This window comes from Hippoglossus stenolepis, chromosome 15, assembly GCF_022539355.2.
Source record: "Hippoglossus stenolepis isolate QCI-W04-F060 chromosome 15, HSTE1.2, whole genome shotgun sequence".
NCBI classification, from domain to species: domain Eukaryota; kingdom Metazoa; phylum Chordata; class Actinopteri; order Pleuronectiformes; family Pleuronectidae; genus Hippoglossus; species Hippoglossus stenolepis.
Genome location: NC_061497.1, coordinates 3898599 through 3926503, shown reverse-complemented (window position 1 = coordinate 3926503; position 27905 = coordinate 3898599). Strand labels below are relative to the sequence as shown.

At 42.4% G+C, this 27905-nt stretch overlaps 2 protein-coding genes across 3 annotated transcripts; one reads left to right on the top strand and one right to left on the bottom strand.

Annotated features, from left to right (window-relative positions):
• The first annotated feature begins 1066 nt into the window (after positions 1 to 1066).
• Positions 1067 to 27905, top strand: pcp4a (Purkinje cell protein 4a). Of its 2 annotated transcripts, XM_035179244.1 has the most exons (4): positions 1067 to 1328; positions 21656 to 21707; positions 25330 to 25362; positions 27666 to 27905. In XM_035179244.1, the coding sequence occupies exons 1-4, from the start codon at positions 1320 to 1322 to the stop codon at positions 27794 to 27796; spliced, it is 225 nt and encodes a 74-aa protein (XP_035035135.1). In that variant the 5' UTR covers positions 1067 to 1319; the 3' UTR covers positions 27797 to 27905. The 2 variants fall into 2 exon arrangements, with proteins under 2 accessions (XP_035035135.1, XP_035035136.1); XM_035179245.1 differs by lacking the exon at positions 25330 to 25362 and having other exon boundaries at positions 1071 to 1328; positions 27666 to 27903.
• Positions 18309 to 19334, bottom strand: LOC118122514 (rab5 GDP/GTP exchange factor-like). The gene has a single exon (XM_035179243.2). It carries the CDS (start codon positions 19311 to 19313, stop codon positions 18309 to 18311), a length of 1005 nt encoding a protein of 334 aa, XP_035035134.2. The 5' UTR covers positions 19314 to 19334.

The following is a 27905-nucleotide window of genomic DNA, read 5'->3' as shown; positions in this document are numbered from 1 at the left end:
TGCTTTCTACATTAGTCAATATTATTTTTTAAAGCTGGTTTAAATTGTATTAACTTATTTATCTTTGCTTTGCAAAGGACCAAACCAAAAACTCTGATATTAAGGGGGGCCTTGAGATTTAGTTACTGTTTCTGTTGTTCTCCCCTGTGTTTGTTTATTGGTTTGGTCAGATAGTATGTTTATGACAAATTTTGTTAGGTCTGTTGATTGAGTTGACATCTTGTTTTGTTAGCTTTTCTTCCAGGAGAGTTATGTTTTGGCGACCTGTCCAGGTTGTGCCTCTTGCCCAATGTGGCTGAGCTCCAGCTACTCCCATGACCCTCAAAAGGATAAGAGGTATAGATAATGGATGGAAGAATCCTAATGCAGCAACATTAGTGAAAATGCATGTGTGCAGAATATGTTTGTGCTCTAAGATTTTACAATCAAAATATATGATCACTATAATCACTATATACATGACACGTTATCAATCAAACTACAGTGTGATAAATGTTTAAAACAACACTTCAAAATGCTGCTTAAATGCATCATCGTAAAATGTATAATATTTATCAAATACAAACTTTCCTTTAGGCCTACATATGACTATATGTTTTTCTCAAGTCATAATTTGAGAGCAGGTCTTTGACAATTTTAAACTATATTTTTATTTGACTGAATATAGGCTACCTCCATCCTACATGTCCAAATCTGAACAAATCTGTCAAATATTTGGAATGTCCAGAATCCACAGGAAATGATTCACGTTGAATTCACTTTAGTCACCACGCACCAACAGAGTGATTATTTGAATAGCCCATATTCACAAATCACATTTGCCTCATAGGGCTAAACGTGATGTGACATCCTCTGCCCTTAACCCTTAATTAAAATAAATTAAAATTGAAAGTACCCATTAGTCAAAAGAGGATTTCTCTCCAAATGATGAAGCCAATGGCTGTGGTGATACTCTAATAACCTATGTGTAGGGTGTACACCGTATAATTCACACTCATTTTTTTCAGATGAATTTATCTAACAGGGGGTGTATTTGATGATTTCGCTCACATCTTTATCATCCCGTTATATCTCACGCTGAACAGAAAGTGGCTGCAAACCAAACACGAGGCAGCTGAGTGGACAAAGGAGGCTGCTGTTCAGAGCAGAGCTGGAGGCGAGCAGAGCCTGAGCCCATTGGTTTCTACGGAGGCTGTGCGCGCTATAAAAGCAGCCTGCGCGTGTGCGAGCGCAGCGTCTTGGAGAGGACTGCGCCTTCAGCCGGAGAGGAAGCGCACCACACATCACCGGACCCACACGAAGACACACGCGGCGCAGCCATGAGTGAGGTAGGTGCCTGATGGGTGATTGAATAAAAAAAAAGTTCACAGGACAGGAACAGAAGAAGACATGTGGCGACGCACAGGTATAATATCCGGTTGATCCGCTCTTAAGCGTTTGGGCACTTTGTCCAAACACGCGCAGAATTAAAGCTCGGGTGTGAAATGCAACAATGTTTGATCAAGAATGGGCTGTGGGTGGATGTTCAGAGGAGGAGATTACATATAAATCCTTCTCTGGATACCAGCATTTCCCGTATCCACCGTGTGTCAGGAGTTAGCCCAGAGAATAAGTCTAATACACACAGTTTATTTTCATCATTTTCCTGTATATGGCTACTGGACCATAACATCAAACCTGTCAGTCACCTGCTGTGTCCCAATCAGTGATTCCTTTCTGTGATGTGCTGACACATTAAGGACTGTGGTATTTTTAAGAGAGGGTGTAACAGACCATAAGTGACAAATCTCCCAAACTTCCAATGGCAAATGACAATGACAATGTGAGTGAGTCCATGAGACTTTACTACATCTCTTGTTGGTAAGTATGTTTTAATTCCAGCATGAATTACTTTGGGATGAAGCAGAGGCAGTTTTGAGCTGTGCATCATTTCACGAGGCTGAGCCATTACAACTCCAATGTGGACGACAGAGGGGATGAGTCAATACCAGAGTGGAGATTAGAAAAGACCCTGCAAGAATCTTCCCTTAAAGACGATCCACCGGCAAAGAGCACATAGTCACTGAATTATTCAAGGCTTGCTGTTAAGCCAGAAAAATAACACGAGGGCGCGCGGGCTCCACTAGGACCTTATCATGAGTTTGTTCACCCAGAGGAAGTGAGCTGACTAATATACTGTATAATCCTGCTTTTATTTTGTGTCCTGTTATACATGTCGTGCTGCCTGTGGTGGATGGTGTCCAGCTCCACACAGCTGAGCGTGGGGTCAACTCCTGGAGCTTATAATATAGTTGCAGAAGATGTTCCAGATTAAAATGAATATTATTTATTTGAAGAACGAGATTTTGTTCCCTGATCAGAGCTGCCTCAACATCTAAACTGCTGTGAACCCCCTCTGCCTCGTCGGTCATTATGAATCTTTTATTGCAGACTGTCTTTTTGTTCAGTGTCACACGGCGCAGTCGTAGCTGATCTTCTTCTCTACCCTCTACAGCGGAGCTGGAGTCTTATAAATAAGACATTGCACAGAGAAAAACCCAGGAAATGAACTTGCATCTCATGTCAGTTATGGATTCATGAACCTATAAAGAGTTGTTGCTCTGAATGAATAATTTAATAATAATAATTTAAAAAAATCAACAACAGGCTCAATCTACTCCAGTGCTCTTCATTGACTGTTCAGATCCACACGGTTGTTTTAATGGTGCCCTGGTGCTCATCAGGATTATTGGCACTCCAGTGCAATTTTTCTACGCCAAAGAGAGAAATCCTGCTTAATTATATTTCATTTCCTGCTGTCAAACCCCATCTTAGGGTCTCCATCATATGAAAATACAGTCTTAATTCTCTAGAGACACTTAAATATTGATAATATCATCGCAGGTAAAGTACCGGCAGTATATAATTGTAACTGCACTAACAGCTGTCCACTAAATCCAAACTGCTTGACTGACATATATAGCCCTGCTATGATTTACTAACATATTTAAAATAAAATCCCACAAATTAGCCAACATTGTAGTTGCATGGATTGGGAGCATTTTGAAAATCGATATAATTAATTACACTGTGCTTTGATTAATGTGAAGAAGTGAGGCCATAACTGGTAAGACATGCCGCTGAGTCATCTCTGGTAGGATCCATAAACGTCAGGCAGTTTGAGGCTCCTGCTGTGAAAGTAGCTTAAATGGGTTGCCTGTCTCCATAGTAATGAACAATGCAGCGTTTCCAGGCTGCACTACCCGGCCAATCATGCACCTAGAAATAACAGTACCAGTATGTCACTATTTATTCTACATGTTTTGAATCACCTTAAATGATTTGTCAAATCTGCTCATTCCTATTTATTCCTATCTGATTTTCAGATACTGCATCTGTACAACCTTACAGTTCAGTGACACCTTCTTGTGCTACTTCTAATCAATCCAAATCGTGTAATCCAGTAGTCATCGATGTAATGAAGGCGTCCGTTTGAGTCATTGTGTTCTTTTGATATTTTTGGGGCTTTTATATGTTAAAAAAAGCATATTTTTCTATCCAGCTGGTGTAAAGAGTTGTGTGTCGCCCCCTGTGATTAGTGGCTGCTATAATGATATGTTGTTTGTCTCACATGATGATCTGGAGACTTATTCCTCCTCGATTTTGAGCCTCAGGTTGTTCAACAAAACTTTAATTAGATGGCACTCAGTGGAGAGACTGCAGCCAACTGTGTGCAGCTGCCAAGATATGTCAGTTCCACTGCAGTGGTTTTCAGTAAAAGAGTGATTTTTTTTCTGTACCCAATTACCAGTTAGTTTCTCACCAGGAGATGCACCTACATAGCACCCTGGTGGATCAGGGGGGTAAAGGTACTCATCATGGGACTGTTGTTTGTCATGCATCATCTCTTTACTGTCGGTCTGTGTTCTAGTAAAACTGTCCAATGGATTCAGTGTCACACGTAGAAGCTACAGTTTACAGAGTATGTTGAAAGGAGGCAAGTGGAGGAAAGGGGCTTGGTCAAGTTAAATAATGCTCGTGGTCAAAACAAGAATCATATCTGCCTCAACGACCTCAGACGAAGTGTGCGATTTCTGAATTCAATTTAGAGTTTAAACTTTAATCAGCTTCTTTGCTCTGCCGGGCGGCGAAGATGTCACTGTCGGTCAGTTGTGCTCAGATCACTTTGGTCACATGGAGTGTGAGCAGCAGCAGCAGCAGCAGCAGCAGCAGCAGTGCAGCCTGTGGGAGCCACTGGCAGGGCTTTTAGACTCACACTGTATCTAGACTGCATGTTTTTTAAAGTCTATCTGCTGACTAATTCAAGAGATCAGAGGCTAGTTTACATGAACGCAGAGCTTCAATAGCAAGTGTTAGGTCAGGTTAAATCGATCTTGTTCGGAAAGGCTGAGTTTAGAGAGTAACAGAGAATATGTTACAGTATAATTGTGAATTATCACTGCTTGGTTCTCATGTTCGTTGGTTTGACCATAAAGTTATTGTATCTCCCTCTGAGATTCGAGAACACGGCGACATCTTCAGGCCATCACACAGACTTTAAACAAGTCGACAGTTTAACCAGATTTATTCAACCAGTCTGTTTGGAGGGAGGGGGGTGAAAATGTCACAAATAATTACCTCCGCCAAAGGAGGTTGTGTTTTCGCTTTGTTTGTTAGTTTGCAGCAATAAAAACTACCGGACAGATTACAATAAAACGTAACTAAACTGTGTGTGACAGGTACGCAGACTGAAGAGTGAAAGACAAGTTCTCATGTGATAGAGAGAACTGCATTGCATGCCCCTTCATGTACACACACGACTGCAGCTGTAACAGAGGTGAAAACTGCGGATGCTAGCGTCAGCGTGCGGGCGAGCACATGGCAAACAGCGCTGCACACAGCTATATAATGCAGCGACCGAACAAAACACACAGTTCTCTTATGATATTTTGAAAAGTGTAAAAAAGGTTAAGGACAAATTAGGATATGGGTGCCGCCACCGTCAAGGTATTTATGGGAAACACTGCTTTGACGTGGCGAGATAGGACATTATCCTTGGAGGAGGTATTGCTCTCAGAGTTACCTTCTAGTTCCTTATTGTACAGGGAACCGTGTGCACAACTACTGTATTACATGTAGAGAGTCAGTCGACTGTGATGGATGTTAAAGAAACACAGTGACAGCTCACGTTTCATACATTTCCACAAATCATCACTTGATTCAGTGTTGTGATGTAAAATCCTAAACAACAGGAAGATGTCCACAAATCCAAAAATAAGACCAAGTTGTCAAAAACTGACATGATCTCTTAATTTTCTCACATCTGACATAGATTTTGTCATTCCCTTTGTCGTTCCATTAGTGTAACTGAGGAGTATTGATGAAAGCTGCCAAAAGCTGATGCACACAACACTTAGGACATGAGTGGAAATATGAATTTCCTGTGCGATCGCTGTAGTTCTGCAGGCTAACTGTAGCACATTGTGCTTCAAGTGCTGATTTTACATTAGAGTTTGCAGAATTCCACTGGCCTTCAGGATGGTGGTTGTGGTGGGAATAAGCATTTAATCCCCTGGTGAGGAAATAAACAATTACACTGAATGATCGAATCAATGCTCAATGGAGTTTCAAGGCATATTGAACACAAACAAAGTTACAGTGTTTCTATTTGGCCAAATAGGGACAGAGCTCTTACAGCCACGGCAGGCTCAAGAGTCTGACAAATGTCTCTGATGACAAGCTGGCTTTTATACACAAAGTTTGGAACACACAGCTGTCCTCAGTCACGTTGCTATTGATTCGTGATCACGCGTCCTGCAACCTGCTGCATAGTGATATTGATCTCTCTTTCCTAAGTGCACAGACACTGTGTATTTGATCCAACAGTTCACCGGTTCATCCAGTTCATAGTACACAAACATTTCCTTGGTAGTACACTTATGCAAGCATTCCTAGTAGAGCATAATGCTGATTCAACTACTTCAACTGAAATCGGGAGCATATTCAGGTCGAACAGTTAGATCTAAACATTTTCATTGCAGTGGTTTTTATGGTGATGTATTGATTGCCTTTTTTTGGTGAGGGGGGGGGGGTATGAATAATTAAATGGCAATTCCTCACTCATCTGTATAAAATCTGTTTGAGAGTGTAATTATTGAAAGACTGCCATAAGCAGTATTAAAGGAGATGTCATAGACGACCTGCCCTTCAATCAATGCATCAACATGTAAGTGGTCTCTGGCTGTGTTCACCTACCTCGTATTTTAATTACAGTGAGAGTGGTGGCTACTTGGCAAAGCCATTTGTTTCATCATCCAAAGTGGACCAGAGCCCTTTTTATCAAATTAATGAGATAAGAGTGTTAAAAGTTGCTGATCGATGTAAAAAGGAGCTGACATGGGAGAAAAGTGGTTGGAGAAGGATTTTCTTTAAAACTCCATTTTGCTGACTTCCAACTGATAAAGTGATTGAGACTGAACTAAAGTGGTGATTTGAAACAAAAAGCTTGCAAATTTGGAGGAAAACCTTCCAGGACAATTTGAAATGTGTTGATATAATATGAAGTATGATTTTTTTCTCCTACCTTTTGACCTGAAATATAAACCCATTTTAATCTGCGACTCTCTGTGATTTGTCATGAGACATGTTGACTGACCTTAATCCCACTTTAAACAATGAGCAGAGATTACACTGAAATAATCTGTAATCCATCTAAACTGACAACAGGCTTTGGTGGAGCCTTCACTCGCCATAACCCGGCCTCCGGGGGTAATCCTGGCTTTTGCAGAGGGAAAATGACAAACATCAGTGAGAGAAGAGTGGGGATGCGAATGGTCGACGCAGGAGAAAAAATAGAGCAGATTACGATAAAACTGCCCAGAACCTCACCCCAAGGCTCTTGTACATCATTTCTGAGGAATTGCATATACGTGTAATCCCACAGACAGAAAGCTGTTGACATTAAACACTTGAGACCACCACCTGTTTCCAGTCTGCAATGTTAATTTAGCCTAAAAGTGATAGAAACCCACAACATCATCCCTGTGTGCCTTGTTAACCATTCACCTTTGCTTTTCTCTCTGGTTTACATTGAGGATTAGAACAATAAATCCCAAACTTTTTTAAAATCGACTGTATTAAATAAAATCTTCCAGTCACAGCCTCGGATGTCCCGGGATTTACCCCACCACCTCCCCTGTCTCCAGCTGCTGTGGTCGCCTGGAACTGACACAAACAATGAAGTCACAGCGAGACAGATAATTAAAGCAGAGATCCAACAGTAGCAACACATGACGCTGAGGATGTGACTAAAAATATCTCCTCATCAATTATTCATATATTTATTTAGCTTGAGACACAATGAAGTTTTTGTTTTTGTCACTGACATTTTTCACCACACCACTCAGTCAGTCAGTGATAGCGCTCTCTTCAATCAGAACACTCTCTGTGGTTGGTGTCTTTTTGTACCTGAAGAACAGGATGGAACCTGAACTCAAATTCTGCAGACAGTTAACAAAGCCGTAAAAGTGTTGCTTATTCCCCTTTTTAATTATCCCTTCAGCGATGTGTTTACAGTTGCTTTTAGAAAGAGAGAGGACTTTACAGTTAATGTATTCTGCTGCTGTGGCCCATACTCTGCCTAATGCATGCTAATGTACTTTGCTAACTCCATGCTGCTATGCCATTAGTTTTAGTTGAACGACTCCAGCTGGACGACAAAATGTACCCACCTCATTCTGTAATGATGCTGTTCAACAGCCAAGAACTTGCCACCGGGTGTATATGGAATAGTCTGATGAGATTTAAAAGGGCGTATTGCTCAAATTGCCAAAAGAACAACAGTGCCAATGACAAAACAACATCAAATCTCACTTAGTGGTATCTATACATGCAGATGGTTGTGGTTTTATATATCTCATAGATTACTACCTCCAGTGTGAGGATGAATGGAACTAACAACCGAGCATCTCTTTTCTGAAACAGTGCTTCTGGATACCAGAGCTCACTGGTTCATTGTGATTCCAGAAGTTTTCTGGTCCAATGACCCTTTCCGCAGGGAGACATCCTTTGTCTGTAACCAGCTTTCGCACATGCACTGGGCCTGAAATTATCCAGAGGGGCTGTGTGTGTGAACGCAAAATGGTTTTCCTGCCAGCCCCTAAGTAAAAACATAGGTTCTCTGGAGGATTCAGGGGGAGTAAGTGTGCCTGGTGATGACAAATGCAAAAAACCCACAACAAAGAGAATACAAATATCTTCAGGAGCCATAAGAGTAGAAGACGATGACAATTTGGAAAGACAAAAAGAGATTCGGGAGTGTCTGGTGATAAGTTGTGCTGTAAACAAAGACACGTGATCTCTGGGGCAGAATAAATACTTTGGTCAACCTGACCCAGATAATCTCCTGCTGTGTTTTTCATATGTGAAAGGCAAACTCTGGAGAAAGGATCACATAACCAACCATCCTCTAACTTTATTAATATTATTACTTCTAAAGTATGGTGAAAGTTCTCCAAATATTTTCCTGAAGAGCAAGTAATTAATCTGAGTTTGTTGTCATTGTTTCTTGTATTATTGACAGAAGTAGTATGTGACAGAAGTGTTTTTCTCTTTGCTGTGGACAGCTAATGAGCTGGAAACTGAAGAGGGTCTTAGAAATGCAGAACAATGGAAAGAAGCTAAACTCAAAGTCTTCACTAATTAATCATCAGACACACTGCGGAGCTAGTTGCCAGTGAGGTGGTACAATGTGCTCACTGACAGCTGATACTGTGCTGGAGAAAGTAGAGATGCACTGACGACACTTTTTGCAAAACCCAAGTTGAATCGTCGTCTTTTCAACTAGTTTTACTTCAGAAAGTTACGACAGCAGCTTTATCTTTTGTCACATCAATTTCAGGATAAACAGGAACCAGAAATACCATGTTCATGGTAGACAGTAATCTACCAGAGGGATGACACTGCATGCATGTGATTGCACCACCGTCAGATGATATGTTTTGTTGTGGCAAAGGCTTGGCCTGGATCAATTTTGTGCAAAAAAGCGGCCAACAGTTTGCTCTGCTGTTCGGTCGTCTGACCTGCTCCAATTTACCTACTAATTCCACAAACGTCTGTCTGCCTGTCGAACACATATCTTGCAAACCATTCATCTTATTGACTTCATACTTGGCATGTGCATTCTTAGTGTTCCAGGGAGGTGCAATGTTGGATTTGGTGCGATCTGGACACATGATGCTCTGCGACATTCTTGCGTAAACAACAGCAGTGGTCTGCAACTGGTAGCCTGAGGCCAATGATATCTGTCCCACCAAATCATTTAAAAAAAATCTGATTATTAGATTTTTATTTTGGACTGACACAGACATTCAGGGTTGCTGCGAGTGCTGATCTCCATCATGGCAGCAACATTCATTCCTCATTAGCAAGTTGTCTTCAAAGGAAAAGCATGACGTTCATTTTATTACATTTAAAGTGTCTTTAAACCCCAGCGCAGAGACAGAACACAGAGCATGGGTTGATGACCGCATCCTCCTCCTGAGAAGGAAACAAAGGTGGTTGGAAACCATACATTATTGTGAACAGTGAACGGTGTGATACATGTGGCGGAGCTGGAGCAGTCTCCAGGGCTGAGGGGTGTTTGGGAAGAAGGATAAAGTGTACCCCCTTAGAGAACCTGTCAACAATGGTTAGTATGGTTGTGTTACCTGCCGATGGGGGGAGACCAGTGACGAAATCCACAGCGATATGGGACCATGGACCACTGGGGATTGTTGATGGTCGAAGGAGTCCAGAGGGAGGTCGGTGGGAGACCTTTCCACGGGTGCAGACCGAGCAGGCGGGGACGGAGGACTGAGTGTCCTGGGCGATGCTAGGCCACCAGAAGTGTCGTCTGGTGAATTCCAGGATGCGTTAGCTTGGAAGCATGCCCCCAAAGGAGCACTTAGGATCGGAGGGGGACAGGGACATAGAGGCGGTTAGGAGGACTGTTACCTGGGCCGGTATCTTTCTACTGTGCCTCCTTAACCCGGAACTCCACCTCCCAGAAGGCAGCTGTCACAATGCACGAAGGAGGGAGGATGGACTCTGGAGGTTTGCTGGAGTTCTCAGGGGCCGAGAGGGCATCAGGTTTCTGGTTGCGGGAACCAGGTCTGTAGGTTAGAGAAAAATTAAACCTCCACAAGAAAAGAGCCCACCTAGCTAGGGTTTAATCTTTTAGCTGACTGAAGATAAGCCAGGTTCTTGTGGTCAGTCCACACAATGAAAGGATGCTCTGCCCCCTCCAACCAGTTCCGCCACTCCTCCAGAGCCAGCACCACCGCAACTAGCTCCCAGTTACCCACATCATAATTGTTGTTCAGCTTGAGATAGGCGTTGAGAAAAAAAAAGCACAGGGGTATAACTTGCTATCCCCCGGAGAGCGTTGGGAGAGGATGGCCCCCACCCCAGTGTCCGAGGCATCAACCTCCACCATGGACTGTTGAGAAGGGTCTGGGTGAACAAGAACTGGAGCGGTGGAGAACAGAGTTTTAAGTCTCTTGAAAGCTTTGTCAGCATCAGGAGACCAGGTGAAAGGAACTGTAGATGAGATGAGTACTGTAAGGGGTGTGGCTACCTTACTGTACTCCATGAAGTCTGCAATTCCCAGTAAGCATTGTAGATGTTTCCGGGTCTTGGGAATAGGCCACTCCATCACCACCTGCAAAACGGCAGGGGAATTGGTGAGGCCGAACGGCATCACCCGTTACTCAAAGTGTCCCGGGGGGGTGTTGAGAGCCGTTTTCCACTCATTGCCCTCTTTAATCCGAACCAGGTGATAAGCGTTGTGGAGGTCTAATTTGGTGAAGATGGAGGCTTCGTGAAGGGGTCCAAAACCTGAATCACTCAGGGGAAGTGGATAATTGTTTTTTAACTTGTTTGATACTGTTTAGGGCTCGAAAGTCAATACAGGGTCGCAGAGAGCCATCCTTCTTTTTAACAAAAAAGAATTCTGCTCCTACTTCCTTTTCAGGTTAAGTCATGGAGGAAAGCAGTGGATGATCTTAGCCAGGTGTCTGCCATCTAAGGCATTAACCTCTATGGGTTCAGGAAGTGGGGCGAGAGGGATGTTGCTCTGTGATACCAGATTTGAGTCCATGAAGTTTTCAATGGCACCTGAATCAACCAGGGCCTTGAGGGTAAGAGAGAGAATTAGTTATTAGCTTGGCGTCTAGCAGAGTTCGGGATGGGGCTCTGCTGGTGGAGGATTGTGTCTGGCTCAACAGGGTGCCTCCTCTGCCTGATGAGCCTAATCTTTGGGCCGATTAGAGCACTGGACGAGGGTGTGGCCAGGCTGGCCGTAGAAGAGCCAAAGCCTCTCTCTAAATCTCCGTTGATGTTCTGCTGCAGTGAGCCGAGTCTAAAGAATAAATCTATCTAAGGATTCTGTATTATCTTGACCGCTAATTCATCCTTACGCTCTGTCAAGCAAGCACATCCCAGCTGCTCTCAGCGGCCAGAATGCGGAACTGGACTGCATAATTGGCGACTGAACTTGTACCCTGTCGGAGCGAAAGCAAGCAACTGCCTCCTTGCCTCTAACTGGGTGGTCAAAAACCTTCTTCATATCAGCTTGAAATTGATTGAAGGATAAATTGAAACACGAATCTCGGAGTTGTGTTAACAAGTCTCCGACTCAGTTCACAGAGTCCCCTAATCCTTTAAGGGTCTGGTCATGTTGTCCCAACAGGTTTCCCTGCACCTTGATGGCATGGCGGAGTACGTCTGACTCTGCGGGGTCCATAGCTGGCCAGTTCATTCTGTTACGTTTAAAGTGTCTTTAAACCTCAGCGCAGAGACAGAACACAGAGCACGAGGCAGTATGGAAAGTTTAAGGGTGTCTATTAATCCAATAAAGCTGGATCGTGGATGCGGTTTAGATGATGGAGGGCGAAGGATATTTCTCCGTGATGTCGCCAGCGAGGAGGGAAAGCAGGAGGACCGGAGGGTAGAGTTCTGGGGGAACAAGGAGAAGCACAGTAAGTACAAGATAAAGCTACACGAGAGAATTATGATTTGATTACACAAAACAGAGCGGCCGAGAACATGAGACTACCACTGTAGTGACTTGGACGAACTGGCGATGACTGAGAGAACAACCAGGGTAGATATCCTGCCGATGATCAGCGAATGAGCTGCAGGTGAGGTGGTGAGCTGTCCCTGGCCACGCCTCCGCAGAGTCATCAGAGGGAGACGGTACACACCTGCGGAGGGGAGACAAAACAAGGGAAGGGGAAAAACAATAGGGGGCACAGTGGATTAAAGAGGAGCTGTGACACTTTATATTGAGCTGAATTAGACATCTTTTATTTTGTCGATTGCTTAACAGACCTCGTTCAGTAAATAATTATTAACTTAAATAAGCCACACATGTGAACAGTAATAAACAGCCCAAAAAAGCGAATTCTGCTTAATCTTATGAAAAACTTTGACTATAAAATCATTGCAGATAAACCAGGTAGGACAAGCACAAAGTTTTCTAACTGCACTTTGCACCATAGACTGTTTAGAAAAAGCTCCAGCACACTAATGACAAGGTATAATTCTGAAGTAACTCTGGAGCATTAACACAGGCCAAGAGAACAGCCCATTCCAAACAGGCACTGCACTAGTTCAAATAAACGAGAGGGTAAGAATTTGAACCAGTTCTTATTTTAACCAGTGTTTTATCACTTATTGAGAAAAACTTCTGTTTAAACTTGGTTGTACCTGCACTTCCTCCACAGAACATTACACCAGCCAAGAAACTCAAGCTGTAGTTTATATTGACAAGCTGTAAACCTTCTTTTAAATAAGCCAATTAGCTTTATAAGAAAGAGAGAGTCGTTTTAATTACAATGTACAGTGTGGACCGCGGTGACTGCCTGCAGCGCTGCAGAACGCTGCTCGTTCGGTCAATCATCCCTCAGCGGTGTCACTCTTCCACGCTGTCATCCCTGTTTCCAGTCTGGTGGTGGGGAAGCTGCTGAGGAATTGTAATGGTGCTGGGATGAGCTGTCTCTGACCTAGTTTTGCTGTCTCCTCGTTAAATTGTTAATAGATCCCGAGTGCAGCATGGAGCCTCTCTGTGGAGCCTGAGCTGCCATAAGTACCAAAAATAGCCCACCACACACTGGGAAGGTAATTTATTTATTTTACCAATTCCCTCCACGCCGACCACTATCATACCAGTGTTGTGTTTTACCAACTCATGTTGGAGCATCACACAGATTTTAAAGGTTCAGTGTGTAATATTTAGCTGATAGGGACCTATTGGCAGATATTGAACATAAAATAATAATCGTAGTGATATTTTCACTAGTGTGTAATCATCTAAATTGAATGAATTGTTGTTTTCTTTAAACTAGAATCAACCCTTTATATTCAAATACTTTATATTTACATCAGGAGCGGGTCCTCTCTTCGGAGGCCACCATGTTTTTTACAGTAGACTGTCCATACTGGACAAACTAAACACCTTTGAGTTTTTATGACAACTGAAGTCTACCACAGGTTCTCTTTCATGTTTGGAATGGGAGGGTGAGGTGAGAGTTGTTCAGCTGCAACATGCAACTTCACCACTTGATGTTTCTAAATTCTACACACTGAACCTTTAAGAAACCAGTAGTACAACTCATTCTGCCTGTTAGAGCCTTTGTAAAAATCTATCTGCTACAGTGACAGCTGTATATCATTTATTTGTATGGATACACTCTGCACCAGTAGCACTCCAAGTAGCCCTGACTCTGCTCTGATTAAATCAGAAACAGGAAAGTTACAAATCTAATGAGACGGACACGAGTATTTAAATTAAATATTCACACCAAAAAGGTTTTGTCTATTTCAACTTACCTCAGTGCAAAACATCACTGAAGATCGCACTGTATGTTTTTTTTCCTTATCTTTATTCTAGAGGCTGGTCTTTCAGTTCACGAGCAAAACGTATTAACTTCACGTCCAGATTTTGTAATGCTCTCACTCAAAATGTTCATGCCGCGTGAAGCGTCGGCTCTCGGTGGGACAGTTGTACTTGTCAACACTACAACTGGCATTATGTTGGTAAGGGAATTTGTTGCACAAAGAAATCCAAGTGCACAGGAAATTCTGAGAGCAGAGGAGAAATCTGAGATTAGACGTTTTACGTGCACAAAGAAGCAGCGTGAGCGTGAGGAGAAGAGCTGAAGCTGGAGCGCTGGAAAATAAAACACAACCAGTGTTTATTTGATTGCGAGCGCAGGGTTTTGAGTGAAATCACTTTCAGCACTGAAGTTCAAATGCAGCAAAAACAATTAAACAGCATTTTAAGACTGAATCACCTTTTTTCTGTTAGAGTATAACCTTTGAATCTGGATAATGATAAAGGTTGTGTCATTAGTTATTATGTTCTGAATCAGGGTCATGTCACATGGAATTTAAGGAGTGATAATGATATTTTGGACAAATGGCTGTTTATGACAGTTAATAAATATATATATATATATATGAGTATGGTACACTGGTACACTGTGGCTGATACTGAAATCAGTGGATTCTGATCCAGAACAAAAAAACAAATTCTATGTTTTGTACATTGTCAGTCAACCAGAGCACACAGACCCATGTGGCACACACACTTGTACAGAAGGTCGTCATCATTAGCGACATAATTATCAACATTGCTATCCATTTGTTAAGCTCCCTCTGTCTTCAGCATATGGTAGTAGAAGCCGGCTCCTCCTCTGGGAGAGTGACAACGCGGCATCTCTGCCCAAGCTGCACACAACACGTTCAAACACCAGCCAGCGACACTGTGCTGGTTCACTTTAGCTCGCCATGTTGTTGGCACTGAAGGCGTGGGAGACTCGTGATCTCCTCTCAGCTTCCCAATGAGGAGCTGTCCTGTTTGGCAGGACTGAGGGAGTGTCTGTCCACGTTTGTGTGTGTTTGTCCATCAGCCTGGAGTAAATCAACGAGTATAGTCACTATTAGAGTGAGTGCAGATAGTAAAGTGATCTACTCAGTGAGCTCGGCTCAGGAGAAGGGAACAATTCAAAGCATAATAAAGCAGGATTAAGGCTGTTGTCGCGACTGACATATACGTTTAAACATATAGAACCAGCAGCAACAATTTAAATATCTCAGCAAATATTTGATGCAGAGGATGAAGGAGAATGATTCTGATTATCTTTAATGTAGCACCAATTCAGGTCAAAGTCTTTTTCTACTTATATTTAAGGCCTTAAGATGCCCTGACCTTTTGTATCATGGCACCAATAGTTGTGGTTTTCTGTGAAATGTCTGAATAACTATTGAATGTAAAACCATGAAATGTGATACCGATTTTGACTCCTTGACTTTTCATTTACCGTCATGATCAATTCAGATTTTTATTTTTTCCAACTAGTGTTGTGCCTTTTCTCAACCTGCCTGTTTAGAATGGGCTGTTTGCTTTGCCTGTGATGATGATGGTGGCAGTTTTCTTTCTGAAACTGTAAAAGTGACCTGCAGTAATTAAGCTGCTGCAAATAAAGACTTGATTAGATAGATAGATAGATAGATAGATAGATAGATAGATGGATGGATGGATGGATGGATGGATAGATGATGGATGGATGGATGGATGGATGGATCGATAGATGGATAGATATTTGCTAACATATGTAACTAAGATGAGCTGCTGCTGTATAGACTCTTAAGATGATTTCAGACAGCGAGTGGTTCCTGCCATGGCGGCTGCCTGGCAACTGGCAACATCACCACGGACACCGTTAAACACAGAGGATTGTTTCTTAATATCAGTAAAAAGGAAATAATCACTGATATGACATCATTAATAAATGGCAACATCCGTTTGCTGTTTATGGTCCCATACCAAATAATCAGACTGATGTTTGGGCTGATGTTGCTGCAAAACCGTTTCTCTTCACTGATGTGTATTTTCTGTTTCGTCCTTCAGAGAACTCAGATAGACTAAAATCAGCTTCTTGTTTCCCTCACTGGTTTCTGTTGTTGCCATGGTCACATGGCGAGCTGCAGTGGCGAAGCTGAAAAAGTTGTATCATTATAAACCCCTAAGAGACGTTCAAATTCATAGGAGCGGAGACTGCCCTCCCTATAATTGCTGCTGCCACCGACCTTGGCTGTGTCTGAAAGAGGCTTTTTCTCTTTGAATGTCTTGTTTTATTCAGAATAGCTTCACCGAGCATGTTCAGCTCTTTAGTTGTGATATATACTGTGGCTTTGATGCTGGAGAGAATCTTATACTGGTAATACGAAGACGGTAATATCACAGAAGCAGGATTTTAATTTGAAACCTCACAGGAAAAGCTGGTATAGAGAGGAAAGGAATATTCACAAAACAAGTACACACTGTGGTGACCTCAGATGACAAGAGGTTAATCATTTTGGGGAGGAGCTCCGCCATTGTTGGGACTGTTTGTCTGCAGTGGCACCCATTGGTCTAAGAGGGGGGAAATGTGAGATGGTCAATGTGTGTACGTACTAACTGACAACACTAAATCACCTCCTCATTAATACCCATTCAATTACTGAGAAAGTCATGGAGTTCAGCATTCACAATCTGATAACTGGATTGTAAACAATAGGCTTCCAATAACCATACCTGCATGTGTAGTTTTGCACTTATCCCTACAAACAAATTGTGCATCTGCAATTCTATTTTGACCAATCACGTTTGATCAGGGATTGTTTGTCCCCAGGTAAACAGAATAGGGTTTGACTCCTCCTCAACAACTGTGGCCCACTCAATAAGCTGATACAGTGTTGGTCATTTTAATAAAATGCAGCTTTAAGACATGGATATTTCTGGAAAGTCATTACATCACACTTCTTTTTGCTGCGTGTGAGCCCAGCAGGTTTCTACCAGCTCTTCCAAAGCCTAGATTAACAGTATAAGATCCCAGTTGGCTGCTCCCAAATGTAGATTAGAAAGAGTCCTCTGTCACCAGAGTTACACAGCGACCTGCCTGAGACTTAGCCATGGCTTATATCATCTTTTATATCACATGTTTAAAGGCTTGGTTTGTGTTCAGATTGTATCTAGATAAGATTTTAACATGATTCCATTTACACCTTGACTCCAGTGTCCACATTAAAATCTGATAAAGATCTGATCATCGTCCAACTCTTATTACATCCCTCTCTTGTTTGTCCATCTCCAAAAAAGACAATAAAATAATAATCCAGTAAGAATAAGGACGATGGTAGCCATTAATGACACTTTGTTATTGTGTTTTTTTGCTTTGCGATTGGTCTCATCTTCACTCCTTCCAATGTGTCCTGAATAACAGTCCTCTCCTCAGTCCTAAGCGGGGGTGGATCCAGGGGCGGGGCCACAGGGCCCTGGCCCCAGCTGAAATCCCCTACCCGCCACTGGTCCTGAGGACCGAGTAAAGGACGGCCTCCTGTGTTACCGGCTGCCTGGCTGCTGTTACCTTGCTGGTTTGGAGCAGTTGTGTGTGATTATTATTTCCCCCCATGTAGTTGTTGTATTCTGATTGACAACGTATTTGCATTTACACTGTTCATTGTGTCCCTGACCATATCTGGAGGTAGTGTGGCTGATCAGACTGTAATCTGTCCTCAGTCTTGGGTCCAATTACACCTGTACTTTATATATATAAAACTGCCAGTGATGTTATTATGCTTCTTGTGTAAAACATTCTGGGATTTCGAAAAAGTGCTATAAACTTTCTTCCTCTTCTCCTTCTTCTTTTCTTCTGCCTTTCTAATCATATCTCACCAAAGCGCCAGTGGCACCTGCCCATGTTAATCATCATGATAGCAGGCTCCACAGCATGTTGTCCCTCGCCAGCGTCTGTCTGTGTTTCCTCACAATGAGACGGAGATGGCTTGATGTCAAGGTCACAGCGGACAGGTGTGCAGGTTAATGAAAAGTGGACAGCCACACACTAGAGAGAGGAATTCAGCTCTTTAACCTGATCTCACTTAGGGAAAGACGCCTGTGCCAAATCATCCATACTGAGTCTGTGCAGGCAGCAGACAAGAGACAATATCCTCCAGTAATCTGCTAATTTAGATCGGTAACACAGAGTTCGTTTAGTATAGTTGACATCATTTTGTCTGGGTTTTCTTGTGTTTGCAGCTCACCCCTTGAAGGTTACAGTGAAACAGCAGTTAGGGCATTTTAAGCTCCAAGTATCTCCAAGAAGAAAGATTTGATCAAAGCCTTTAATTGGATTATTGACAATGGGAGCGTTACTATTTGGCTCAATGTATAATTGATGTTACATAGACAAATGTCTAGGAACAGGGCGAGGGTGGAGTAAAGCCTCTACACGTCAACCAAGCACCTACGGCTGCAGTGGCGGAGGCAGGAGCTCATTCTCAATGATATCAGAGTCAATTGCTGACTGTGCTGCAGACCCGATCGCTGTGGCTGAAGAGAGGTTTTGCATCTCCAGTTCATCTGTCCAGTCGATAAGGTTGCTCTTCAGTTGGCCAGCGTTCTCCGTCACACACCCCTGCCTTTCCTTAAGCTCCTTTAGCTGGACTAGCCGTGTGTGGACCTGACTGAGAGCTGCGCTGCCTGAGGAGGAGGAGGAGGAGGAAGCTCCGTTGGTCTTTGGCCAGTGGGGGGGGGGCGCCTGGCCTGACATGTAGAGCTCAAACTGCTCAGAGCTCAGGTTCAGAGACTGAGCATCCAGTTTCTCAATGAAGGCCACCACACAGCATAGTGTAGTGAAGTAGTAATCATCCTCTCCGGACATGAGCTTCCTGGAGTTGCCGAAGCGGATGATGTATTGGATGCTGGACATGAGTCGTGGAGGGTTTGTTTTTAGCACGATGTAGATGAGTGTCGGGAGGAAGTCGTCCGCAGACACAGTCTTATTCGTTTTGGCTTTGATGGCATTAAAGACGTGCTTGCTGCAGCTAGTCCTGCACCGCAGTTTGTCTTTGGGCACTTGCTTCAACTCCATTTCACTCAAATCTATGATGGCTTTGGATACGTAGTCAGAAACCTCAGGGATCTCCTCATCCAGTGGAGAGCACAGCATCTCAGTGGTGACCCAGTGCAAGTCTTTGATTCTCTTCTGAATGGCCAGATCCTTTTTCTCATCGTCTGTGGTTTCAGGACAGAACACATACCTGTAGAGACGGGTCATCACGTACTTCTCTACATCATCCATAACGTCCTGTGCATGATCTGACGAACAATTGACCTCGAGGTGCTCTGACAGGTGCTGGTAGAAGTCTTGCACACACTCTGACATCTCATCAGCACCCATGTTCCACTTACCGACCATGCTCTCAGTGAAAGCCTGGCAGTGTTTGAAGATCTTCCTGCCAGACCTCATGGGCTTGAAAATATCAATGAGCTTTTGAATAAAGAGGTCATAAAAATAGATAAAAGATTTTGACTTATACATTCATAGGGATAATGAGTAATGTTACTGTCGCTCCAGCTCATGTCTACTAAAGACAAAACTTCAATGTAATGGAAGTTTTTGTAATGTGGCACACCTTTAAAGTAATGCGGATATTATTAGATGACACAACCTCAACCTCAACGACAACTTGAGTACAATCATTGTAAAATGTAACAACTTATTAAACATCTTCAAACCAATGCAATCATAGGAATTACTATTGTTATTGATAGACAAAGCTTCAAAGGAAGACAATTTATATCTTAGATAGGTGTATTCCTTTGACGTTTTGTCTATTTTGAAGTTGGAAGGTGTATACATTTTCTGGGATTATAACTCCAAAACCAAGCTTCAAAATTCTGACCCAGAACAAGAAGTTTTACTGACTTTTCCACCTGTGAACACTGTAATAATGGTGTGGTTTGCAGGGCAGGGAATTCATACAGTGCATATTGTAATACAATCTTACACACAGACATTTCTTAATGCAGCACACACATGCAGCTTGTGATGGAAGTTTTTCTGGAAGCTGGTGAAAGGAGAACTCAGAAAGCAGCTGGTGTCTTATGCAGAGCTCTACGACCTCTACCAGTGCCTCACAGCAGACGTTTTAGCCTAAACAGAATTTTTTATGATTAATGTGCGCACATTTAGAATATTCATACTATTTTCTATACTTGATTGTGCATTAATTCTGGATAAAAACAGTTAAGTTAAAAGTTACAAAATGAAGTTCCTTCCTTGTGACTTTTTCTTTTTTTTTCTTGTCACAGTCAGAGACAAAAATACTCACACTTAGGATACCTTTATCACAACACAGCCACTCACACAGACACAAATAGCACCAAGAGGAGGTGTGATCGGGGAGATCTTTTTCTAGTCCCTTCTGAATTCCACGAATGTTTTATAGCTGGAGGAAGTGTACATCTTTGAACTTGGGATTAGTTTCTCATATCTGTTGTTGGGTCTAAAGCCATGATCCATCTTCTTAAGGTGCATGAGTGCCGGGCGAAGCTAAAGGCTTTAAGAGGAGAGACAAAGATGATAGGAGAGTAGAGAATGGAGTGAAGATGAAAAGAAAGAAAATGGAGTCAAACAACAGAAGGAGACACCAGAAAGTTCTGCCCTGCAGCAGCTTTTTAATATCAACTTTGTGCATTTGTCTTGATTTCTCAAAATTGCATTGCGTCTTCCAGCTGCACCAGAGACAATCGCTCACACGTTATTGTCCGTGGACGCTGGCTGCCACTGAATGCTCGCACATGTTCTGGTGGGTGGAGGTGCGACGTCTGGCACTGTCGCTGTCGCACTGAAGCGGACGAGAGTCTGCTGGGAATCCCAGTGGTGTTCGCTCACTTCGATTTGTGCGTGTAAACAGAAAAGCAGATGGCGGCCACACTGTAAAGCCACTTTCACTTCCTCTGACTCTCTCTCTCATGACGGCACATGGGACCCGAGGAGGAGGATGTCGAGTGTCTTGAGTCGCTTTGCTCACACTTGACTCAAACACATCAACACTGCTTTGGCATTTGAAATTCATTGAACACACGGGATTAATAATTCAGGCTGAGGGCCAAGATGGAAGGACGGTCTCTGCTGTGAAATACAATGTGCTCTAAATCAAATCACACCCACATGGCTCAGCTGTATGAGTGATGCTCTCGTACTAGAAACACATTGATTTTTGCAGGAGCAGAATGTTAAGTTAAAAAATGTTTTTTAATGCACGAAAGCTCGACGTGATGCAAAATGATCTTTCTCGGGAAAACACGCTGAGGACATGAGTGATGCCACTGATGCAGACAGGTCTCCTCCTGTGCGCGCGGCGGTGTGGAGCAGCCGTCTTATATTTGGGAGCTGAGTGCTTCTTGTAATGTTGCAGAGCAGCACCAGTCTGTCAGGGGAGAACAGTTGGGAGCTGTTAGAGCAGAGAGAGCGTGCCTCCGCTGCAGAAACATGGATTATAGATCACCACAGCTCATCCTGTCTGCCCTCACACAGAGCAGAGGCTGTCCTCCAACATGTTCACCGAGACGCACTGTAGTTCAGTGTGAGCATGACTTCCCATCATGCTTTTCCTGTTGGGAAAACAAGCCAGACTGTGTGTTAAAACTTGTTTCGTGATCTCCTCTGTAAATGTGCATTTTGTGGAATAAATGAAAACACATTCCAACAGGAGGAAGGTTTTTTTTTCATCACTTATCCACATGTGATGTTGCTTCATATTCAGAAACAAATGATGATGATGTTTTTCTCTGTTGTCTTTGCAGAGACAAGCATCTGGAGCAACAACTGGAAACAGCAAACCATCTGCTGGCCAAGGTATTTTTGACCACCAGTCTGAACTCACCCCCCAAATCATTTAAATACAATGCAAATACAATATATTATACAATATTCTTAATGTGCTGCTTTAACCAACATTTTATAAAGCTCCAGATATTGTTTTACCTCTTGTGCTCCAACGCAACAGCACAATGCCATTATCATGATTGTTTCACATTTATTACTGATATTATAATTTTTGTTATTCTTCTTCTTCTTCTTCTTCTTCTTCTTCTTCTTCTTCTTCTTCTTCTTCTTCTTCTTCTTTTCTTCTTATTAATACCGAACTGGTTTTACTGATCCGTTGATTTCACATCTTATCAATACACTGATACTAAATCAAGAGAATGAAAACCGCCCAAACCCCAACAGTGAATGCAACAAAAACTTTAAATACATTATTTATATTGTACAACAATAACTAGTCCTATATTCCTTCTGATTATACGTTTAATACTATGGTTAATGGCATTGGTGGAAGAAGTATTATCAATTTTTACTCAAATTAGCAATGGCACAATTTACAAGTAAAACTCCTGCATTCAAAAGCCCCCAAATCACAGCATTTTTGCTGCCAACCAGTCGCAGCAAAAGTTTAAAAGTTCCGATTATTTAATAAACATGCAGTAGCATACTAAAATGTGGGGAAAGCATCTGGGCTGGTGGCAATATTCTTATGCTTGGAGTTGGTAGAAGAGGAGGAAACAGTCACTGCAAAATTACAGAGTAAATGTAACTGGAGGTGACGCCGGTGACCCTGCGTCTCTGAGCTCAGTGGAAAAGTGGAAATGTGACCTGGTGTTTGATTCCCGATGTTATTGTCTTTAAGCTAAGGAGCAGAGATGTAAGAGCATTGGGTATCACAACGCTGTCTGTCTCTTATCTCTTAATCACACACTGGGTAAAATATCAGTGTATTAAAGATCACACAATCATTGAGAAAATCTGACAGAAGAATAGATTTGAACACGCCTCTCTCCTGTTCTCCTATGAGGACCAGCACACCTCAGTGGTTATGGTTTCCTCCACCATGGTAGCAATTTACAGGAAGACCTACTTTGAAAACTAGGCCATGGTATTTTTGGCATAATAATGTAATTCAAATCCCTTGAGTTAGAAACGGTAAAATTGGACTCGCTGTACTTGGCAGGACCCTTTGAAATTCATAAATGGTGTTAAGTGCAGAACTGTCATCTTGGCAAAACTGAGAAGAAACAGGAACAAAGGGCTGTTTCTAATGAACCTCAGAGCAGTGAACTGCTTTGTTTTCACGGCCTCAGCTCGGGAGAGACGCTCGAGAATCACTCTGACATTCTCCTCCCCGCGTCACACAATGAACAGATGCTGACGAGGCTTGGAGAAAAGCTGATATATTTATCATAAATATACATTCATCATGATGTGTTTGTGGGTTTCTCTACTAGATGCTTTTAAATCCTTTAAGCACTTCCTGCAGTTTGCGCCTTTAAAAATTAGGTTTCATGGCAGCGTGCGATACAACACACAGAGGAGTCCGAGTAATCTCCTCCTCACACAGTGGCTGCAGCAGGTTAATAGGAGCCTGTTCATTGTTAAATGGCTCCACACACCCATTCAGCACATAAAGCAGCAGCTCCTGTGCACCTGGAGACCACGTGTCACCTCTCGTCTCTCTGGGGCCGCTGATAACACTGTTAGGAGCCAAACTGAAATGGATTCCTGTCCCGACTTCGGGGATGATGAAGTGTAGTGCGGCTCCGGCTCAGTCCGCAGGGAAACACCCCGGCAGAGATCGGGAGAGATTTTAGGCAGCTTCATTGAATTTGACCGAGGCGTGAATTGCATTCATTTGACATGTGACCTCTGTTCTTTCTATCTCTTTTCATTTCTTTCCACTTTCTGTTGTTTTGAATTTTTACTCAACTTTAACTCAGTCTAATAAATGCACGGTATATAAAATTTTCTTTTATAAAAAAATCATTTTATTGCATCATACGGTAACATTTTTCAATATAATCTAATATTATTAGATATAAGAGAGAGGGGGGAGTGGGTGGTACGACAAGTGACCACACACATCAAAGATATTAAAACAGACACATCTTACACACATCTACACACTATCCCTCAATTACTATTGGGTACTGCAGGCAAATCCAGTTGACATATGTATTATATGGAAAAGAAGAGACGTTTGTCGAGCAGTAAATCTTCATCAGTTTCCCTTTGGCAGCTGCAGTAAAATCCAGCCCAGATCTATTGTGCGTTTATATTGTACAGTGGCACTTTGGATCACAGCCTGCAGATTATAGTGCAAATATTTAGAAAACGTTCAATGGATTAACTGGAGGATAAGAGAAGGTCAGAGAACAAATTAAAGGTGGGATATAGAAATAAATCACACTGCAGAAACTTCTTCTTTTTGTGTGGAGCCCTATCACCAGGTGTAAGAAATCTGATGTTTATGTTAGATTCTGGTCTTTGTGAGAACTATGTAAAGATGGTTGTTTGAGGAGTCACACAGGGTCATTCAGGTCTTTACTTTTTTCTGAGTAGATTTCCGTAAACCTCTCTATACATGTATTAGTCGGGCTTCCCTCCATTGCCTTTAATTGGTCCAAAATGCTGCTGCTTGGAGAAAAAAACAAACTTTAATCTCTGTGTGAATTTTGACTTAGTCTTATTGTATTTTTATCCTTTCGTGAAGCACTGTTAAGAGAAGTGCTATAAATCATGATTATTATTATTATCATCTATATAGAATTGTAAGATTAGAATTAAAATGTTAAAATATACAAATTATAATTCATTGTTAAATCCACATGTTGCCTCATTTCCCTGTTTTCCTTGACTCAGTATCATTGTGACGATACAAAGTTGATCCTTCTTATTTCTTAACATTCCCTATTGTTTTTGTCTGGAGCTAAAATGATCCAAAATCAATGCAGACAAGTTCCAGGTTTCAAATGAAAAATCTTCAGTCAAAAATGTTTAATGGATTTTTTATAAGGAAAAGCTAAATTTGACATTTTTTTTACCAACATAAAATGATGACGAAGTTATCTGCTGTCTGCCTGCCAACTAGCTCACAGGCTAACTCTGTTAAGGGAGCTATAACAAGAGGAATCACCTGAAGAGCATCATGTCTGTATAAAAACCACCAACTTACACAACCACACACCATGAGGGATCAAAGTGTTCCCACTTAGAGTCACACTTGTGGTTTAGTGTTCATTGATTGGCTTCACAGGTCGTGTCTTTGTGGTTTGTTCCAGCCTTCATCAATCATTGTCCACATACTCTCAGGTTTCCTTAAATCTCACAGGAACCAATTTAAACATGACCTTTCACAAACCTCTTATGGAAATAATCCCATCATCCATTGTGGCAATGTGATTCATTCGCGCTGCAGCACAGCACATTACTGAGCGTGTGATGTTCCTGGCCCATGAAGTCGCTCTCTGTGGTGTAAAGGGTATCGACCCTGTGGGGCAGGTTAGAGTGTTGAAAAGTGTGTGTGTGTGTGTGTGTGTGTGTGTGTGTGTGTGTGTGTGTGTGTGTAGAGGAGAGACAGAGGTTTGTGTGGCTTCTGCAATCATGAAATATGAATTTGTTTTCACTGTCACGTGTTTGATCCAAGGACCTCAAGGTCAACCAAAGGTTCCATCTAAACGTAAGTAGGTCACTTGGAAAAATCGCTGTTTATGCTGGAGCGCACACCTTGCACGGCAGGTCAGCCCCACCATGCACGGAGCACTGTACTGCATGACAACTGCTGCTTGAATAAACGACTGACCTTTTGGTAGCAGTGAGTGAATAGCTGTGTCTCAAATCAGGGGCTGCATCTTTCGTTGGGTTTCATTTGAAGACCGATTGTCTCACAGTGGCGCGACCAGACTGTCCCATTTCGATGTGGCCGACGAATGCGTCCTTTCGTCCAAGAGAAACGAACGCTCCAACCGGTGGATCCCTCCCAGAATGGCGCTGTCAGGTCACGAGACGTCCGAGGCTTCAGGGAACATGTTAAAAAAACCAACTGCAGCTCTGTTGCTAGGAGACAGCAGTGAGGGCGGGGCGAGCCGGTGACACAGATCGCAGAAATCCCCTGTAGACCAGACCTTCTCAGTTCAGGTGCATGGTCCACGCGGGCCCAAGAAGGCTGTCTCTTTCATGAGCTGCATAGACCACATCCTCTGAAGGACACAGCCCCTGAATTTGGAAACAGCTAACGCGTTGCAATTTTGTCTTCCTGTAAATCCTTCTTCTCCAGTAAGAATTTTCAGCCACATCTTTTAAAAATAAAACACAACCTTTCCACTTGTGTCAGCTCCACAGCGCACGTGTCCGAGCCGTTCCACACTGGCTTGACTTCAGGCTTGTACTCACCATTTTGCCACTTGAGCACTGACATTGTGGTTTTGCCGTAAATGATAATGTCCCACTCTGTTCATTAGTGGACAGTGTGAGGATTAATAAAAGTGGTCTGACAATATGAACTGATCTGCTGCGTGTATGAAGATGATGACAGTTTATTTATAAATGCAGGATTACAGGAGTTTGTCTTGTGTAATTAAACACTGACATCTCATCTGTGGAGAGCAGTTCTCTTGATTTCTCTACTGTCCTGAACAAATTCCCTCTTTAATTCTCCAACCGAATAAACTGTCTGTAAATCCTGCAAAGACGTTTTAGTTTCTTTGCACACAATGACTTCAATCATTTGTTGAGTTTTTGTTTGGTTAAATAATTGTTGGATTATAGGCCAGAGTTTATTTAGCCTCTGTTTGAACAGGTTATGCTTTTCCTCTCTGACAAGAATCCAAAACGTAGGAGAAATAGAATAAATTATTTTGGGTGAAAATAGAAGATCAGCATAATTGATTGTTATATGTAATTAAACCCAAATGTAATGTGCACGGTGTCATATTATCAGTGCAAACACGATTTCCCATTTCAACGTAGATTTGATTTTAAGATTCATTTAAAGCTCAGCGTGGTCTGGCCCCCAGTGATATGACAGAGCTACTAACTCCATACGCTCCAAGCTGGAATCTATGATCCTCCAACCAACAGTTACTGTAGTTCCTCAGTTTAGTGACCAGCCATCAGGGCCCAGGGCTCTGGAATTCATTGCCTGAAAAGATTAGACTTGCTAGCCCTGTTTTTAAATCATTGCTTAAAACATATATATGCAATCACAGTGACAATGCTGACATTGATGCAGTTGTTTAGCAGGTGTTTTGTCATTGTGTTCTCCATCTTAAACCAAGTAGACGTTAATGTTTGGGTCTGAGATCAGGAGAAGAATGAAGGGAGGAGGGTTCACGAAATGAAGTAAATATGAACATGTTCACTTCTACAGCTTTTACATATATGACACAATAACAAACTGTACGAAACCAGGTGAAGTGCACTCTCTATCTCCTGATTGGCCTCTAGTCTTTGAGCTGGTCCAACTCTAAACCGTGAATGAGATGCTACAAGTCAGATGGATGAATGATGCAGTGCAGATGACGTCTTCTTTCAGAAAGACAAGAGCTTCTAATGTAATCGTCTCTAAATATGAATCTTTATGTTATCCCAAAGAAGGTAGAAAAATGCATGCACTACGCATTTCCTCAGTTGGAAACTGGTATGTTAATTAATCCGAGCATGACATATACTTTCCAGTATCTCCACTTTCAAACTTTTCAGCACTCATCTCTGAACAGCGAAAACAGCATGATCCGTCAATAGTTGAATCATTGAGCTGACACAAGGTTCTTGTTAATAAATGAGGTCTAATTAATACAAATATATGGTTCTCTATGGCTGTGTAAACACACATACAGCCATATTCTTGCCTGAGATATGATACATATAATAATCTATATTTGAATGTGAAACAGCCCTGGCCTGCAGTAATTATCGCTAAAGGTGCAATTGAGACACGTCAGTCGTGACCTTTTCTCACCACGGTCCCTGTCCTCTCTGTAGATGAGAAGAAGAACAACGTGCCGGAGGACTTCGACATCGACATGAAGGACCCCGAGACGGAGAAGGCTGCCGTCGCCATCCAGTCGCAGTTTAGGAAATTCCAGAAAAAGAAGCAGGATGTGAATTCGTAGAGCGAGCGCTGTCCCCTGCGTCCTCACATAATTCGGGCCTGGTCTTGCATGTCAACCAAAACTGCACTGTCATGAACTGAGATGGAAGGGTGGTGGGTGGGATTCCTGA